General features: G+C 40.1%; 1 protein-coding gene and 1 pseudogene across 3 annotated transcripts in view; one reads left to right on the top strand and one right to left on the bottom strand.

Moving 5' to 3' along the window:
* The window catches only part of LOC149157249 (uncharacterized), a 107,461-nt gene extending 88,835 nt beyond the window's left edge, over window positions 1-18,626 (bottom strand). Inside the window, exons 1-4 of one of the 3 annotated variants that reach the window (XM_089435713.1) lie at window positions 17,780-18,626; window positions 16,164-17,604; window positions 15,841-15,907; window positions 15,681-15,755 (exon numbers count right to left, since the gene is read on the bottom strand). In XM_089435713.1, the coding sequence (XP_089291839.1) occupies window positions 17,594-17,604; window positions 17,780-18,587 (819 nt within the window). In that variant the 5' untranslated portion in view covers window positions 18,588-18,626 and the 3' untranslated portion in view covers window positions 15,681-15,755; window positions 15,841-15,907; window positions 16,164-17,593. Of the gene's footprint in view, window positions 1-15,680; window positions 15,756-15,840; window positions 15,908-16,163; window positions 17,617-17,779 lie in introns of all 3 variants that reach the window. The other 2 variants (XM_089435712.1, XM_089435711.1) reach the window with 2 other exon arrangements.
* LOC149157250 (uncharacterized) lies at window positions 18,610-19,148 on the top strand (annotated as a pseudogene).
* The last annotated feature ends 1,611 nt before the right edge of the window (window positions 19,149-20,759 follow it).

A 20,759-nucleotide genomic window follows, 5' to 3' on the forward strand; every position in this document is an offset into this window, starting at 1 on the left:
ATCTACTTGTAACGAAATTTTGTAACTGTATTTAGACATACGGGCCTCCCCTTTGTAGCTCTGCTTCACTAAAAGATAACTTCTTCTACTAATTGAGGTTCCTTATTTCACATTGGACACAAACTAGCTTGCATGACTTGCCCTAAAAACCTATAATGCATCTTAGCCCCCAATTAGGCCCTGGATTATTCACGTGGATCCTTGGATCACTATGCTGGAAGAGATTTTATAATGTAAACTTAGAAAATCTCCGAGAGGAATTGGATGATATAAGTGAGAAATTAATGATGGACTTGGTGGTATTCATGCTAGTTTGGTGTGCACCCTTTGACGTGGCTACAAGTGGCTTAGTGTGATGCCTTGCTGGACCATGTTTTCTAGTTATGGTTTGGTGTTGATGGTGGATACCCTACCTAGGGTTTGGAAGCATTCCAGGTGTCCACATTGTTCTTTTTCTTTCAACAATGGGTCATCCCCGAGTTGGGGCTTCGACACCATTGGGTAATAACTCAACCAAATCCACGTACACATCTGGTACCATTAACATACTAAGGTGCCAAACCGTAAGAACCTCCAACCTATAGGCTCACACCCCTAATCAACCTGCACCCAAGAATACACACTTTTCTCTGCACTTGTGATCCCTCAACCTATGCCACTACCTTCAGGGCATCTTACTCAATCGTAAAGAGACGTTCTCGAAATCATGCGGCTCGAAGAGTTCTTGCTACTCTTTGACCTTGCCAAGTATGCTCCAAGTCCTTATATCAAACCCTTGAATCCTCCAACCTCCTGGTTCACATCCCCATCAACCTGCACATAGGCAATGTACACCCTTTTCTGCACCTAAGGTTCGTCGGGCTATGCATGTGGGGAATCAAGGGTGGACTTGTAGGTATTCATGCGAGTTTGTTGTTCACTCTTTGAAGTGGCTACAAGTATCTTAGTGTGAAGCCTTGCTAGGCCATCTTCACTAGTTATGGTTTCTTGTTGATGGTGGATGCCCTAACTAGTGTTTGGAAACATTTGAAGTGTCCTATCCCATGACAAGCATGAACGACATGTACCAACTTGTCATAGGATAATTGGCATGTACTTCTAACTTTATTGTTTGTATAAATGAAGTACATTGCTATCCACAATTTCTGTAGTTAAGGATCTAATTTTTACCATATATTCACATAGAGATTAGAGTAGTTTATGGTGTTGCTCATATATGCTAATTTAGCATCGTGTGCCCATCATTGTAAATTGAATATAGGAGTCAACAAATAACTGTGTTTCGTTAATGAGACTATATTAGAGGTTTTATAATTGTATTGATGTGAGGGTTGAAGGAGCTAGGTTTTGTGACAACCAAAATCTAGAGAAGACATGATCTACTAGGTTTTGATATATTTGGGTGACAAGGAACTAGGATATGTGGCGAAGAGATAAGTGAGAAACTAATGGTCGGCTTGGTGGTATTCATGCTAGTTTGTTGGGCAAACTTTGAAGTGGCTACAAGTGGCTTAGTGCGATGCCTTCCTATACCATGTTTGCTAGTTATTGTTTGTCGTTGATGTGGATACCCTATCTAGGATTTAGAAGCATTCCAAGTGTCCTAGTATTTTTCAAGCTTAATGGAAATGTTGTGCCAACTTTTGATAAGCTAGTTGGTATCTACTTGTAACTTCATTTGTTGTATAACAAAAGTACCCTCATGTCCACACATTTTATACATGTAGATCTGACTTTTAGAGTATATTCCCATGGAAATTAAGAAGTTTCTAATGTTGGTTACAAATGCTAATATAATATAATAGTGAGTAGAATTTGTTGAGTAAGATGATTGGACAATTGGATGCTTGAATCAGACAACAAGGATCCTTTCTATAAGAAGTGCTGCACATTTGGAACCCATGCTTGGAGAGTCCAACACTTGAGGATTGATCTCTTGACATGTATACACCTTGGAGAGTGAGAGCCTGACTCTTTCTCTTGTCTATTGAAATGGCCCTTGGATGTCATTCATTAGACACCCTTAGTTTAAGGCTATGGGCCACATTAGTGTTAGTGGGCGCCCACTAACAATAATGTGGTCCATAGCGTTAAACTAAGGGTGTCTAATGAATGACATCCAAGGGTCGTTGCATCCCTAAGTCAAGCTTTGCCAATATTTCTCCAAAGGGTAATAAGGTGGCAACAATTAGCATATCTCCATTAGGATCATATGTTTGACAGAGCAGCCAACTCAACAACATCCACCTTAAGAATTCCTTGGCAACAAAAATAAGAAATCGCCAACACATCCACAACATTCCCCTTCATCATTCTTGTGGGGAATCAAATATGGAATTTTGGCCTAAAGGATATTTGACCAAGTAAATATTATATCGCATTGGAGCATATGTGTTGAGTAAAAGCATCCGTGCACTATATGTTCAGCTTCAACAACAAGAATCCTCATCATGTGAATTGTCTAACACTTCAAGCCCATTAATGTAGAGAGCATCACTGGAGGATTTATCTCTTTACATGTGTACAAGTTGGAAAGTGAACGCTTGAATTCGATACCTTATCTTGTAGATTAGGCACATGATTCAAGAAATTAAAGAAAATTCAGAAAATTTGGCAAACATTTCGACTGTTTTACTCCTCTAATCAAATCTACTAGTAACGAAGTTTTGTAACTGTATATAGACATACGGGCCTCCCCTTTGTAGCTCTACATCTCTAAAAGATAACTTCTTCTACTAATTGAGGTTCCTTATTTCACATTGGACACAAACTAGCTTGCATGACTTGCCCTAAACACCTAGAATGCATCTTAGCCCCCAATTAGGCCCTGGATTATTCACATGGATCCTTGGATCACTATGCTGGAAGAGCTTTTATAATGTAAACTTAGAAAATCTCCTAGAGGACTTGGATGATATAAGTGAGAAATTAATGATCGACTTGGTGGTATTCATGCTAGTTTGGTGTGCACCCTTTGACATGGCTACAAGTGGCTTAGTGTGATGCCTCGCTAAGACCACGTTCTCTAGTTATGGTTTGTTGTTGATGGTGGATACCCTAGCTAGGGTTTGGAACCATTCCAGGTGTCCACATTGTTCTTTTTTTTTCAACAATGGGTCATCCCCGAGTTGGGGCTTCAACAACATTGGGTAATAACTCAGCCAAATCCGCGTACACATCTACTACCATTAACATACTAAGGTGCCAAACCGTAGGAACCTCCAACCTATAGGCTCAAACCCCTAATCAACCTACACCCATGAATGCACATCCTTCTCTGCACTTGCGATCCCTCAACCTATGCCACTACCTCCAGGGCATCTTACTCAACCGTAAAGAGACGTTCTCAGACTCCTGCAACTCGAAGAGTTCTTGCTGCTATTTGACCTTGCCAAGTATGCTCCAAGTCCTTATATCAAACCCTTGAATCCTCCAACCTCCTGGTTCACATCCCCCATCAACCTGCACATACGCAATGTACACCCTTTTCTACACCTAAGGTTCGTCGGGCTATGCATGTGGGGAATCAAGGGTGGACTTGTAGGTATTCATGCGAGTTTGTTGTTCACTCTTTGAAGTGGCTACAAGGATCTTAGTGTGATGCCTTGCTAGGCCATCTTGACTAGATATGGTTTCTTGTTGATGGTGGATGCCCTAGCTAGTGTTTAGAAACATTTGAAGTGTCCTATCCTATGACAAGCATGAATGACATGTACCAACTTGTCATAGGGTAATTGGCCTGTACAAGTAACTTTATTGATTGTAGAAATGAAGTACATTGCTATCCACAATTTCTGCAGTTAAGGATCTAATTTTTACCATATATTCACATAGAGATTAGAGTAGTTTATGGTGTTGCTCATATATGCTAATTTAGCATCTTGTGCCCATCATTGTAAATTGAATATAGGAGTCAACAAATAATTGTGTTTCGTAATGAGACTATATTAGAGTCGTTATAATTGTATTGATGTGAGGGTTGAAGGAGCTAGGGTTTGTGACAACCAAAATCTAGAGAAGACATGATCTACTAGGGTTTGATATATTTTGGTGACAAGGAACTAGGATATGTGGTGAACAGATAAGTGAGAAATTAATGGTCGGCTTGGTGTTATTCATGCTAGTTTGTTGGCCACCCTTTGAAGTGGCTACAAGTGGCTTAGTGAGATGCCTTCCTATACCATGTTTGCTAGTTATTGTTTGTTGTTGATGGTGGATACCCTATCTAGGAGTTAGAAGCATTCCAAGTGTCCTAGTATTTTTCAAGCTTAGTGGGCATGTTGTGACAACTTTTGATAAGCTAGTTGGTATGTACTCGTAACTTCATTTGTTGTATAACGAAAGTACCCTGATGTCCACACATTTTATACATGTAGATCTAACTTTTAGAGTATATTCCCATGGAAATTAAGAAGTTTCTAATGTTGGGTACAAATGCTAATTTAATATAATAGTGACTAGAATTTGTTGAGTAAGATGATTGGACGATTAGATGCTTGAATCAGACAACAAGGATCCTTTCTATGAGAAGTGGTTGACATTTGGAACCCATGCTTGGAGAGTCCAACACTTGAGGATTGATCTCTTAACATGTGTACACCTTGGAGAGTGAGAGCCTGACTCTTTCTCTTGTATATTGCAATGGCCCTTGGATGTCATTCATTAGACACCCTTAGTTTAAGGCTATGGACCACATTATTGTTAGTGGGCGCCCTCTAACAATAATGTGGTCCATAGCCTTAAACTAAGGGTGTCTAATGAATGACATCCAAGGGTCGTTGCATCCCTACATCAAGCTTTGCCAATATTTCTCCAAAAGGTAATAAGGTGGCAACAATTAGCATATCTCCATTAGGATCATATGTTAGGCAGAGCAACCAACTCAATAGCATCCACCTTAAGAATTCCTTGGCAACAAAAATAAGAAGTCGCCAACACATCCACAACATTCCCCTTTAACATTCTCGTGGGGAATCAAATATGGAATTTTGGCCTAAATGATATTTGACCAAGTAAATATTATATCGTATTGGAGCATATGTGTTGAGTATGAGTATCCGTGCACTATATGTTCAGCTCGGACAACAAGAATCCTCATCATGTGAATTGTCTAACACTTCAAGCCCATTAATGTAGAGAGCATCACTGGAGGATTTATCTCTTTACATGTGTACAAGTTGGAAAGTGAACGCTTGAATTTGATACCTTATCGTGTAGATTAGGCACATGATTCATGAAATTAAAGAAAATTCAGAAAATTTGGCAAACATTTCGATTGTTTTACTCCTCTAATCAAATCTACTTGTAACGAAGTTTTGTAACAGTATTTAGACAAACGGGCCTCCCCTTTGCAGCTCTGCTTCACTAAAAGATAACTTCTTGTACTAATTGAGGTTCCTTATTTCACATTGGACGCAAACTAGCTTGCATGACTTGCCCTAAACACCTAGAATGCATCTTAGTCCCCAATTAGGCCCTCGATTATTCACGTGGATCCTTGGATCACTATGTTGGAAGAGCTTTTATAATGTAAACTTAGAAAATCTCCTAAAGGACTTGGATGATATAAGTGAGAAATTAATGATCGACTTGGTGGTATTCATGCTAGTTTAGTGTGCACCCTTTGACGTGGCTCAAGTGGCTTAGTGTGATGCCTCGCTAGACCACGTTTTCTAGTTATGGTTTGTTGTTGATGGTGGATACCCTAGCTAGGGTTTGGAAGCATTCCAGGTGTCCACATTGTTCTTTTTCTTTCAACAATGGGTCATCCCCGAGTTGGGGATTCGACACCATTGGGTAATAACTCAGCCAAATCCACGTACACATCTGGTACCATTAACATACTAAGGTGCCAAACCGTAAGAACCTCCAACCTATAGGCTCACACCCACAATCAACCTGCACCCAAGAATGCACACCCTTCTCTGCACTTGTGATCCCTCAACCTATGCCACTACCTCTAGGGCATCTTACTCAACCGGAAAGAGACGTTCTTAGAATCCTGCGGCTCGAAGAGTTGTTGTTGCTCTTTGACCTTGCCAAGTATGCTCCAAGTCCTTATATCAAACCCTTGAATCCTCCAACCTCCTGGTTGACATCCCCCATCAACCTACACATAGGCAATGTACACCCTTTTCTGCACCTAAGGTTTGTCGGGCTATGCATGTGGGGAATCAACGGTGCACGTGTAGATATTCATGCGAGTTTGTTGTTCACTCTTTGAAGTGGGTACAAGTATCTTAGTGTGATGCCTTGCTAGGTCATCTTCACTAGTTATGGTTTCTTGTTGATGGTGGATGCCCTAGCTAGTGTTTGGAAACATTTGAAGTGTCTTATCCTATGACAAGCATGAATGACATGTACCAACTTGTCATAGGTTAATTGGCCTGTACTTCTAACTTTATTGTTTGTAGAAATGAAGTACATTGCTATCCACAATTTCTATAGTTGAGGATCTAATTTTTACCATATATTCACATAGAGATTAGAGTAGTTTAGGGTGTTGCTCATATATGTTAATTTAGCATCTTGTGTCCATCATTGTAAATTGAATATAGGAGTCAAAAAATAATTGTGTTTCGTTAATGATACTATATTAGAGTCGTTATAATTGTATTGATGTGAGGGTTGAAGGAGCTAGGGTTTGTGACAACCAAAATCTAGAGAAGACATGATCTACTAGGGTTTGATATATTTGGCTGACAAGGAACTAGGATATGTGGCGAAGAGATAAGTGAGAAATTAATGGTCGGCTTGGTGGTATTCATGCTAGTTTGTTGAGCACCCTTTGAAGTGGCTACAAGTGGCTTAGTGAGATGCCTTCCTATACCATGTTTGCTAGTTATTCTTTGTTGTTAATGGTGGATACCGTATCTAGGATTTATAAGAATTCGAAGTTCCCTAGTATTTTTCAAGCTTAATGGACATGTTGTTCAAACTTTTGATAAGCTAGTTGGTATGTTCTTGTAGCTTCATTGGTTGTATAACGAAAGTACCATGATGTCCACACATTTTATACATGAAAATCTGACTTTTAGAGTATATTCCCATGGAAATTAAGTAGTTTCCAATGTTGGGCACAAATGCTAATTTAATATAATAGTGAGTAGAATTTGTTGAGTAAGATGATTGGACGATTGGAGGCTTGAATCAGACAACAAGGATCCCTTCTATGAGAAGTACTTGACACTTGGAACCCATGCTTGGAGAGTCCAACACTTGAGGATTGATCCCTTGACATGTGTACACCTTGGAGAGTGAGAACCTGACTCTTTCTCTTGTATATTGCAATGGCCCTTGGATGTCATTTATTAGACACTCAGAGTTTAAGGCAATGGGCCACATTAGTGTTAATGGGTGCCCACTAACAATAATGTGGTCCATAGCCTTAAACTAAGGGTGTCTAATGAATGACATCCAAGGGTCGTTGCATCCCTACGTCAAGCTTTGTCAATATTTCTCCAAAAGGTAATAAGGTGGCAACAATTAGCATATCTCCATTAGGATCATATGTTAGGCAGAGCAGCCAACTCAACTACATCCACCTTAAGAATTCCTTGGCAACAAAAATAAGAAATCGCCAACACATCCACAACATTTCCCTTTAACATTCTCGTGGGAAATCAAATACGGAATTTTGGCCTAAAGGATATTTGACCAAGTAAATATTATATCGCATTGGAGCATATGCGTTGAGTAAGAGTATCCGTGCACTATATGTTCAGCTTGGACAACAAGAATCCTCATCGTGTGAATTGTCTAACACTTCAAGCCCATTAATGTAGAGAGCATCACTGGAGGATTTATCTCTTTTCATGTATACAAGTTGGAAAGTGAACACTTGAATTCGATACCTTATCTTGTAGATTAGGCACATGATTCAAGAAATTAAGATAATTCATAAAATTTGGCAAACATTTCGATTGTTTTACTCCTCTAATCAAATCTACTTGTAACGAAGTTTTGTAACTGTATTTAGACATACGGGCCTCCCCTTTGTAGCTCTGCTTCACTAAAAGATATCTTCTTGTACTAATTGAAGTTCCTTATTTCACATTGGACACAAACTAGCTTGCATGACTTGGCCTAAACACCTAGAATGCATCTTAGCCCACAATTAGGCCCTGGATTATTCACGTGGATCCTTGGATCACTATGCTGGAAGAGATTTTATAATGTAAACTTAGAAAATCTCCTAGAGGACTTGGATGATATAAGTGACAAATTAATGATGGACTTGGTGGTATTCATGCTAGTTTGGTGTGCACCCTTTGACGTGGCTACAAGTGGCTTAGTGTGATGCCTTGCTAGACTACGTTTTCTAGTTATGGTTTGGTGTTGATGGTGGATACCCTAATTAGGGTTTGGAAGCATTCCAGGTGTCCAGATTGTTCTTTTTCTTTCAACAATGGGTCATCCCCGAGTTGGGGCTTCGACACCATTGGGTAATAACTCAGCCAAATCCACGTACACATCTGGTACCATTAACATACTAAGGTGCCAAACCATAGGAACCTCCAACCTATAGGCTCACACCCCCAATCAACCTGCACCCAAGAATACACACTTTTCTCTGCACTTGCGATCCCTCAACCTATGCCACTACCTCCACGGCATCTTACTCAACCGTAAAGAGACGTTCTCGAACTCATGCGGCTCGAAGAGTTCTTGCTGCTCTCTGACCTTGCCAAGTATGCTCCAAGTCGTTATATCAAACCCTTGAATCCTCCAACCACCTCGTTCACATCCCCCATCAACCTGCACATAGGCAATGTACACCCTTTTCTGCACCTAAGGTTCGTCAGGCTATGCATGTGGGGAATCAAGGGTGGACTTGTAGGTATTCATGCAAGTTTGTTGTTCACTTTTTGAAGTGGCTACAAGTATCTTAGTGTGATGCCTTGCTAGGCCATCTTCACTAGTTATGGGTTCTTGTTGATGGTGGATGCCCTAGCTAGTGTTTGGAAACATTTGAAGTGTCCTATCCTATGACAAGCATGAACGACATGTACCAACTTGTCATAGGCTAATTGGCTTGTACTTCTAACTTTATTGTTTGTAGAAATGAAGTACATTGCTATCCACAATTTCTGTAGTTGAGGATCTAACTCTTACCATATATTCACATAGAGATTTGAGTAGTTTATGGTGTTGCTCATATATGCTAATTTAGCATCTTGTGCCCATCATTGTAAATTGAATATAGGAGTCAACGAATAATTGTGTTTCTTTAATGAGACTATATCAGAGTCGTTATAATTGTATTGATGTGAGGGTTGAAGGAGCTAGGGTTTGTGACAACCAAAATCTAGAGAAGACATGATCTACTAGGGTTTGATATATTTGGGTGACAAGGAACTAGGATATGTGGCGAAGAGATAAGTGAGAAATTAATGGTCGGCTTAGTGGTATTCATGCTAGTTTGTTGGGCACCCTTTGAAGTGGCTACAAGTGGCTTAGTGAGATGCCTTCCTATACCATGTTTGCTAGTTATTGTTTGTTGTTGATGGTGGATACCCTATGTAGGATTTAGAAGAATTCCAAGTGTCCTAGTATTTTTCAAGCATAGTGGACATATTGTGCCAACTTTTGATAAGCTAGTTGGTATGTACTTGCAACTTCATTTGTTGTATAACGAAAGTACCCGGATGTCCACACATTTTATACATGTAGATCTGACTTTTAGAGTATATTCCCATGGAAATTAAGAAGTTTCTAATGTTGGGTACAAATGCTAATTTAATATAATAGTGACTAGAATTTGTTGAGTAAGATGATTGGACGATTGGATGCTTGAATCAGACAACAAGGATCCTTTCTATGAGAAGTGTTTGACATTTGGAATCCATGCTTGGAGAGTCCAACACGTGATGATTGATCTCTTGACATGTGTACACCTGGGAGAGTGAGAGCCTGACTCTTCTCTTGTATATTGCAATGGCCCTTGGATGTCATTCATTAGACACCCTTAGTTTAAGGCTATGTTCCACATTAGTGTTAGTGGGCACCCACTAACACTAATGTGGCCCATAGCCTTAAACTAAGGTTGTCTAATGAATGACATCCAAGGGTCGTTGCATCCCTACGTCAAGCTTTGCCAATATTTCTCCAAAAGGTAATAAGGTGGCAACAATTAGCATATCTCCATTAGGATCATATGTTAGGCAGAGCAGCCAACTCAACAACATCCACCTTAAGAATTCCTTGGCAACAAAAATAAGAAATCGCCAACACATCCACAACATTCCCCTTTAACATTCTCGTGGGGAATCAAATATGGAATTTTGGCATAAAGGATATTTGACCAAGTAAATATTATATCGCATTAGAGCATATGCGTTGAGTAAGAGCATCCGTGCACTATATGTTCAACTTGGACAACAAGAATCCTCATCATGTGAATTGTCTAACACTTCAAGCCCATTAATGTAGAGAGCATCACTGGAGGATTTATCTCTTTACATGTGTACAAGTTGGAAAGTGAACGCTTGAATTCGATACCTTATCTTGTAGATTAGGCACATGATTCAAGAAATTAAAGAAAATTCAGAAAATTTGGCAAACATTTCGATTGTTTTACTCCTCTAATCAAATCTTCTTGTAACGAAGTTTTGTAACTGTATTTAGACATACGGGCCTCCCCTTTGTAGCTCTGCTTCACTAAAAGATAACTTCTTGTACTAATTAAGGTTGCTTATTTCACATTGGACACAAACTAGCTTGCATGACTTGCCCTAAACGCCTAGAATGCATCTTAGCCCCCAATTAGGCCCTGGATTATTCACGTGGATCCTTGGATCACTATGCTGGAAGAGCTTTTATAATGTCAACTTAGAAAATCTCCTAGAGGACTTAGATGATATAAGTGCGAAATTAATGATGGACTTGGTGGTATTCATGCTAGTTTGGTGTGCACCCTTTGACGTGGCTACAAGTGGCTTAGTGTGATGCCTCACTAGACCACGTTTTCTAGTTATGGTTTGTTGTTGATGGTGGATACCCTAGCTAGGGTATGGAAGCATTCCATGTATCCACATTGTTCTTTTTCTTTCAACAATGGGTCATCCCCGAGTTGGGGCTTCGACACCATTGGGTAATTACTCAGCCAAATCCGCTTACACATCTGGTACCATTAACATACTAAGGTGCCAAACCGTAGGAACCTCCAACCTATGGGCTCACACCCCCAATCAACCTGCACCCAAGAATGCACACCCTTCTCTGCACTTGTGATCCCTCAACATATGCCACTACCTCCAGGGCATCTTAGTCAACCGTAAAGAGATGTTCTCAGACTCATGCGGCTCGAAGAGTTCTTGCTACTCTTTGACCTTGCCAAGTATGCTCCAAGTCCTTATATCAAACCCTTGAATCCTCCAACCTCCTAGTTAACATCCCCCATCAACCTGCACATAGGCAATGTACACCCTTTTCTGCACCTAAGGTTCGTTGGGCTATGCATGTGGGGAATCAAGGGTGGACTTGTAGGTATTCATGCGAGTTTGTTGTTCACTCTTTGAAGTGGCAACAAGTATCTTAGTGTGATGCCTTGCTAGGCCATCTTCACTAGTTATGGTTTCTTGTTGATGGTGGATGCCCTAGCTAGTGTTTAGAAACATTTGAAGTGTCCTATCCTATGACAAGCATGAACGACATGTACCAACTTGTCATAGGCTAATTGGCCTGTACTTCTAACTTTATTGTTTGTAGAATGAAGTATATTGCTATCCACAATTTCTATAGTTGAGGATCTAATTTTTACCATATAGTCACATAGAGATTAGAGTAGTTTATGGTGTTGCTCATATATGCTAATTTAGCATCTTATGCCCATCATTGTAAATTGAGTATAGGAGTCAACAAATAATTGTGTTTCGTTAATAAGACTATATAAGAGTCGTTATAATTGTATTGATGTGAGGGTTGAAGGAGCTAGGGTTTGTGACAACCAAAATCTAGAGAAGACATGATCTACTAGGGTTTGATATCTTTGGGTGACAAGGAACCAGGATATGTGGCGAAGAGACCCCATCGAAGACTTGGATCAGTATGCTTGGAGAGATTGTATCATGTAAGTTTAGATCCAACAACTATAATCAAGCGAGATCAATGACACACGTTGGGCTTCAACTTACTAGTTGTTTATCGACGCAAAGGGCATCTGGTGGATCTAACAGATCGCATTATCTATGTCATGCTTGCTAGTTATGGTTTTTTTGTTGATGGTGGAATGCCTAGCTAGGGTTTGGAGACAAATTGGAGTGTCCTAGCCTTTGACAGGATTATGGTTGGTATGTACTTGTAACTTCATTTGTTCTATAAATGAAGTACATTGCTATCCGCAATTTGTGTACTTGTAAATCTGATTTTAGTGTATCTTTCCCATTGAAATTGAGTAGTTTCTAGTAATGATTATATATGTTAATTTAACAACTTTTGTGCATCATCATAAATTGAGTAGTATTCTAATCAATACGTTTTGTCAATGATCTTATATTAAAGTATTTATAGTTTTTTCAATGCAAGGGTTGAAGGTGCTAGGGTTTGTGACAGGGAAAAACTAGAGAAGACATGATGTGCTAGGGTTTGATGCCCTTGGGTGAGAAGGATCTAGGATTTGTCGCAATGAATCCCTATCAAATATCTGTAGCACTATGCTTGAAGGCCTTGTTTAATGTAAACTTAGAGAATCTCCTAGACGACTTGTATGATGTATGTGGGAAATTAACGGTGGATTTGTAGTCATTCATGCTAGTTTGTTGTTCATCCTTTGAAGTGGCTACAAGTAACTTGGTGTGATGCCTTGCTAGGCCATCTTTGATAGTTATGGTTTGTTGTTCATGGTGGATGCCATAGCTAGTGTTTGGAAACATTTGAAGTGTCCTACCGTATTTTAAGTTTTTGGAACATAACTCTCAATAACTATATACATAACATTTTACAACCATATAAATGGATTTTTTTAAATGTATGTCATATTATTATCATATATAATGTAGTGCTCGTAACCCAAGATTTAGAAATTTTTTTAATTTAAAATTTGCATTAAAAAGAGGAAGAAATGTAAAGGTCAAGTTGTCATTGGTATCCTTAGATTGCTAGTAGAGAAGCCAAACTAATGGATCATACTTTGAACACTAATTTGTCATAGCTTCCTATAAATGAGTTTCCTTTGCTTCAAAAGTCTAGTGCCAAGGAATAGGCATGGAACCATATGTGCTCCAGAACTGAGGTTATCAAAAGTAAAGAAGATCTCAAGTTGATCATGCCACACTTATCTAGAGGATAAAATGGAAAAGGAAAGAGCAATAGAAGACCCCACTAGTCTTGGAGATGTCTATTCATACTTAGGACATGGTTTGCAACCCTCGCGGAGATGATTACAAATGCTTTGATGAGTCTCCTAGGATAACCAAGCTAGAGAAGTTTCCCACTTTAGACCTTATATGCAATGAACATTATGATGACGCCAAACCATCCCTATAGTGTATCTCATCCTCATGATTATTTTCAATGCATGGAAATGTTAATAATCATCACAAATTCTTGCCAAAAAAGTTAATTTCATCCATGCCATGAAACTGTTGAGAGACAATGAAAACATGCATCCATCCCTCATTAATTTAATTATAGAAATTGATATGTCCCAAAAAAAGTTTCACTCAAAAGAAACCCCACTATGTTCTAAATACAATCTATGTTTACCTAAATGTGATTAAGTTCATTAGGGTTTAATGTTAGATAGTTCTCCTCATACAAATGAATCATGCTTATCAGTATTGTCTATACTTAAATAACTTCTTATTTAAGTTTAATATAAAATGGTTCTACTTATATAAATAAATTATATATTTATTTTATAAATATAAATACTTGGTAATTGATACATGACACATTTATTTAACATATTTTAGACCAAAGAAAGTCACTCATTTCCTTTGCTAAAAAAAAAAATCTCGGAAAATGTGACTAAATGGATAAGCTCAGGTGTTTATATCTATCTTAGCTGGAATCATGAAACCTAAACCTTATATATAGATGGAAGCCTACACCTTCCAACTCTATTATATATACACTAAAAGGGGGTTGGACGAATCAAAGCGTAACGTAAATATATGGATCAAATCTTCGCTCCACCTCACCGACTATGATGGTTCCTCTCATTAAATGAATTACAGATTAATTTATTCTATTGGTATAAACACAAGATACTTTTTATTTAACAGATGTGCAAGTCAAGGAACATCATGCATTGGGACCTCCATAATATAGAAACCTCCCGGTTCATCCATTCCAAGGATTGTATAGTTGGTAACCTTTTCTTTATGGGAGGAGCTTCTCCATGATTCCAGCCACGCTGTCGGAGCCAACCTCTGCAGCGCACATATGAATTCATTAAGGCTATCGATTAGGCACTTGAATCTCCACATGCTTCCTATTAGTGGTTCCCCATGTGGGCATAGGTAGTCGAGGCTACCAAAAAAATAAAACCCATCACTCTGGCCACCCCTTCGCTATGACTAGCTCGCTCAGTGCTTCATCCCTCGCTATGCATCCCACCCCTATGTCACGAAGGCAGGCAGATATTGCCCGCCAAGTCTCGTGCATATAGGAGAACTACCATGAAATAGGCAGGGAAAATTGCTAGCATGCCACTGATAGCCCCGCTTCTTTCTTAGGTTCTGCTTGGGCCTTCTTTGTTTTAGAACCATGCAGGGCAGATTCCTAGCGTGCCACTTATAGCCCCACTTTTTTCCTTGGCTCTGCTTGAGCCTTCTTTCATTTAGAACCAAGCATGGCAGATTGCTAGCCTACCACGGATAGTTCTGCTTTTTCCTTGGTTCTGCCTTCTTTCCTTTAGAACCAAGCCAAGCTAGGCTCACTTGGCCTGCCACTGATAGTCCCACTTTTTGAACCAACTATACTAGGATATCTAAAACAGGAGCAAAGTTTGGGAACAGGAGACCGATAAAGACACTGGGATAAGGCTATCGTAATCGACAGACTCGACTAAAACAGCAGAGGTATTGCCTCATTATAGCAGGGAAAAAGTTGGCCTCAGAGTTTTCCCGAGAACCATTTTCCTTAATGATAGACTGTAGATTTTGGGGCTCGTAGACATATGATAAAGCACCCACTAACCTCCTACTCCTAGAACCTAGGCAGAGTGAAGGAGATTTTCTATTGGGATTAAGAATCTCCTCAATAGGATCTTAACCGCCCACCCCTTCTAAGGCCAAGAACAGTGAGGACGAACACGACCTTTTGGGTAACCCTTTTTCTTTGACGTCCCGTGCCTCGTTCTCTCGAATGCCTCGGCCTGTCAAATATTTCTCGAACGACAACCATCATTTAATGCTTCTGAGCATACATTATGTTTCAATTTAACATATATAATAAAACTGATTCATCAACTTAGTAAACCGATTGTAATTATAGCGAATTTTGTAAATAGACTTCTAATTTTAAATACAGAAGTTAAATTGGAACAATTTTTTTCTTTAAATTTTTCAAATGAAGAGGAAGAAATGTAACCTTCCATAAATAACTATGATTTGTCCATTCATAAAATCAGTTGCATGAACAACAAATTTCAATCAATTTCATGAAGAATAAATTTCAATTTCTTCATTGAAAATTTTGTGGTTCTTTTTGTTAAAATAGAAATGAGAATTTCGTACCTGTGCTACCTTGAGGTGAGAAAGATTTTGGAATTCCTCTTATCTCTGTCCTATTTCGATCCAGATTTTCATGACCTAGAAATCATGAACCCTTAACATTTAGAATTAAGTAAAAATTTATTTGAGACACTATCAATAAGCGCGGCATGATTTCTATTACCTTGACACGACATCGATCTAGTGCGCATTTCCAGCCGTAATGATCATCATGGAAAAAATACAGTACACTGCCAAAACACAAAACCTATAGTTCAACAAGCAAAACTAAAAGCCAGACGTTACAAATCAATTCCAGAAAAAAAATACATGACATACATGCAGGCGCGTGAAACAGAAACATATCATACAGGCACGTATTTGAAATATAAAGAAATTCCAAGTAGAGGAGAAAGATCAATCCAATACCGACAATTGAAATATAAAGAAATTCCAATGACAGTAGAATGATCAATCCAATAGCAGTCTATGAGAAGAGGAACATACAGATTTTAAATCAACGGAGCTATGAGTTGGCCTGGCTGAATGAAGGACAGTTGGAGGAAGCGGGGCTGGGTGTGTTTCCAGAGAAATTTAAATGAAATGTAGCCACAGCCTTCTAGAATAGGTGTTTTTTTAAAGAATTTTAAATCAGCCGAGCTGTGAGTAGGCTTGGCTGAACATCATTAACATCATAGGGCGACGCAGATATACCTCTGGACATATCCACCAACTTGCTATGAATATCTCAGATTTCGCTTCTTCAATTGCCGAAGCAATAGCTTCAAATGCAGTTTTTCCATCAATAAACCACTGAACTTCACTGCCATCAGCAGTCAAACCACTTGGTGGGGCAAAGGATCCAAAACGATGAGGATGACACTATCCTTCAGGAGGCCGTAGCCCTGCATCATTAATTGCTGCCACCCAATCACGAGCTTTACCAGATCCCTTTGTCCTTATCTTCACAGTCCTGTTACCACACGTTACTGTATATCCAAAACGCAAAGGATTGCGTTCCTTGGTCAGCTTTGCTAGAAGTATCTGGCCATCTCTGTTTCCATCCGAAGGAGAAAGAACGTCAAAGATAATAATATCCAAAAGAGTGGCATCAAAGGGATCTGCCAAAAATGCCAGGAACCCAGGTTTCAGCACAGCCCATACCTTCTGCCAGTTTTCATTGCAACAACAGCAGAGCCACCAGCAATTGTTACATTTTGTTGACTCCTCTTCTGTGGGGATCTTTGGAAGATGCCTAACCATGACAAACTCCTCTTTAAACTTAGGCCCATACTCCAGCATAAAAAAAAGTTTGGAAACCTCTAAGAACTTGCAAACCTGCTTTTACTTGGATGGGTTTCCTCTTGGTATGAGGATACCAGTTCATCATGTTCATCTTCTTGGTATGAGGATACCAGTTCTTCATCATGTTCATCTTCATCGTGCCCTTCCTCTACTCCAGCTGTGTGCTCTCCAATACCGATACTCTGGAGCCACTCTTTAAATTTTAAGTATGAACATTCTGCAGGTGGGCTGTAGGATACTTCAACAGGAGGTTTGCCATAAGTGTTGCCGAAATCATGTTTCAGGACAAGAATAGAGCAAGAATTGTTGGCAGGATAGTTTATAGGCCTGCTGACTTCAATGTATTCTTCTGGAGAATCATTGAATTTGTGGTTCAGGAGATGTAGATCAACGCTATCTTTTCCATCGCTGAATGGAGATTGAAACAGCAGAAGAAGTATCAGACTAAAGCTGATGCCATTCTTTAACCACTCTGGAGCCACTCTTTAACCTGCTCCTGCTTCTCATGCAGCTCCTCAATACTGCCAATTTAGTCGATTCCAGTTTGATTTGCCACAAGAAATTGTCCAGCAGATGAAAATGCCCACAAAACATATGAGAGCCCTCTTCTAGACTCCAACTTATACAACAAATCAACAACAGCCTACGGGACTCCCTGCAAAATCCATATAACATAGAGAAGTCAATTAAAAATTCCTGCTCACTCTGTTAAATCAGGATATACAATTAGTTCTACTGAAATCTTCTTAACGACACTGACATCGAAAAACATTTTTTAATAAAAGCATACCTTAAATTTCAAAATAAAAGTGGCATACCTTCATCACAAAAAGGGAACATGCCTCCTTCCCATGCATCCTCATCGTGGTCCACTTTCTCCAGATCCCCCTCCTTGCTCTGACGTTCAATGTTACAAGCATCTCCAGCAGCCTCAATCCCATCTTGCGGCAGAATTCCTTCAAGATGGCCACTCACTGCAAGATCCGCACAGCGTGTATGGTCTTCAACCAAGTGCTGGATATTGCCAGTACCAACTCTGCTCCATCCAGGAATATCCATTGGCGATGGTCCTGTGCTTAAATGCTTTTCTGCTTGACAAGTAGACTTCCCATTGAAATCCTGATTATTTACCTTTAAGTTCTTTAAGGATGACTCTAGTGGTGCTACTGCTGCATTCTGAGATAATGTTGGCCTCAGGGTAGAGTTACCATAGGTGGCTGAAGAATCAAAATAAAACACACCCTCCAATTGTTCCTGAGAATCTTCATAACCCTGATGACAGCCATTTGCAACCATTGACGGTGTCCCAGAAAAATGACCAAGAAAACTGCAGCTACTACTGCTGCTTGAACGTTGTATTTGTACGCAATTCAGATTCATACCAATAACTCCATCTTGTGTGTATTCATCTTTAAGTTGATGGATGTGCATAGCTTTCGCACTTGGAATGCTTCCAGGAAAAGGAGCTCTTGCCTCTTGGACTTCTTTAAAATCCTGAAGATGATCAAATACAGGCACCAAATCTTGTGTCCTCACTTCAACAATACGAGTTGGAATTCTTTCAAATTCAATTTCCCCAGATGATGTATCTTTATTTGAATGTTCCGTGTTCATACCATCAGGCATCGTAACTTGGAAATCTATATTTTGGGGTAAACTTTGTGACGAGGAGCAAGTGATGTGTGATGGGACAAATTATTCTGGTGTGAGCATGGACGGCGCTGCAATGAGATTATCCAGGGAGAGACCTACACTTGCAACTGCCCACCTGGATTTATTGGAGAGCATTGTGAACACAGTGGAGCTCCGTGTGGAAATATGTTTTGCTTTCACCAAGCAGAATGTGTAAAAGAAGACAGCCTGTGTGATTGCCCTCCCAATTGGCGAGGAAATGCTAATTGCTCTTTGCCAACTAAAATTGACGTCCTTAATAACACAGCACCAAGCACCGAGGCAATGGAATACACAGATGGAGGAAATGAGTGGCTTGTTCCATTTGTCTCTGTAGTAATTGCAGTGGGAGCTATAGGCATTGCAGTTTCTTTGGGGAAAAAGTTGTTCAAGAAGGGAGGAGCAAGGCCCATGAAGTTCCAGCAACTAAGTCATGTACAAGTGCAAGGATTTTCAGATGATGACGATGATCCACTCGCGCATGAACCTCTTGCTAGGGCCAATGGGACTCATTAGTTTACAGACAAGTCACAGATTGCATGTCCTGTCCATTTATATGGGATAAAAATTATATGAATTTGCCAAAAACACTCACAGAATTTGCCATCTCGGATTTTGCCCATATTGGGGTCCTTGCACATACATCTGCACTTCAGCATTTGAAAGATACCAGCGGCGCTTCTCTTCAGAGACGGTTGCCCGGGGCAATTCCTCGAAAATCCGCTCGCCTTCGTGACGGTTGGAGGAAGCGGGGTTGGAGGACGCGGTGCTGGGTGCTTTGATTTTTCAAATAAATTTAAATGTAGAAGAAAACGGAACAATTATGTTTAATTAGGTAACGTTTGAAGATACAACAATCCAATAGCGCACACAGCAATATCGACTTAAGTCTTTAATTTATTCCATTCCAATGTCTTTACAAGAATGCTACATACATTAACAACCAGATTAAATATATCTCCCCGAAATTAGATTAAATACTCCAGCAATGAAATATTCTAAGATCATAACCAAAAAAATAGAGTTACCCTTCTACATAGGCTTCATTGTCGACTAGCGCAAACATGAAAATCAATGACCCTAATAACGTAAAATATTTTTGACAATACATCTGCGTTGATGTGTAGGGTTTCTATGTTTGCGAATATAAGTCTGTATCTACATATTTCTCAACGAATAACTTCTGCCTCTGCTTCAATTTTGACTCTGGCAATAATTTTTTAGATGTCTATATCTATGGAACGAGCTGCAATAGCGAAAATCGCTCGCCTTCGTGACGGTTGGAGGACGCGGTGCTGGGTGCTTTGATTTTTGAAATAAATTTAAATGTAGCCACAACCTTTTCCAAGATGCGGGTGTTAATTATGGTTATTAAGATGATGAGATGGGGCGATGGCAGGCGGGGCGGTCACATGGCCCTCTGCAACCATCCCAAGATCATCATGAATGACATTCATGGCATCTCGTAGGCGGCATTTAATGCCTACTCAAGTCGAGGCAAGGCCATTACTTGCATAACCATGGAGCCAGAGAACATTCCTGTCATTCTGCCCATGTTTCACTGTGCATGCCCTCCGCAGGCGGGAGAGCCGACTGAACAAACCAGCACTGAGCGCAGATGCTGGATTGTGAGTTGTATTGATTTGCGTAATGGCTTCCACCATTCCCATACAAACCTCTGCAATTCGGCTCACGTCCTCCAGCGCTCAGTAACTTCTGCGCAGAGCTCTTCTGTCAATTCCTCTTTTGCTCCTCCTGACTCTTTACCTGTTCCCATTTCCACCATGGTTCGCCACCGAATGCGTAGCCGACGCGGTGGCACGCGAGCCGGAAGTTCTCGCTCCCCTGCTTTGCATAGCCATAACTCTGCTTCCCTTGCCTCCTCTGCCGAAAATCCCCACCAGCACAGTGTTGCAAGTCAATGTCCGAATACCAGGAGTGGCAGAGGCAGAGCCGGCCTCCACAGCTCAAGACGCGAAACGGCGGTTGTTCCACTGCAACCTTTCCTCTGCCTCCGCATCCGGTAACGCAGTTTCGGTTCCGTAGCTCTTTGAATTGCCTGGTTATTGTAGCCACTGTCTCCATCTCCATCACAGAAGAGACTAAGCAGCACATTCCCATAACCAT

The sequence above is a fragment of the Pinus tabuliformis genome, chromosome 5_2, assembly GCF_031772625.1.
Source record: "Pinus tabuliformis cultivar Carrire ecotype Pingquan chromosome 5_2, CPIR1, whole genome shotgun sequence".
NCBI lineage: Eukaryota > Viridiplantae > Streptophyta > Pinopsida > Pinales > Pinaceae > Pinus > Pinus tabuliformis.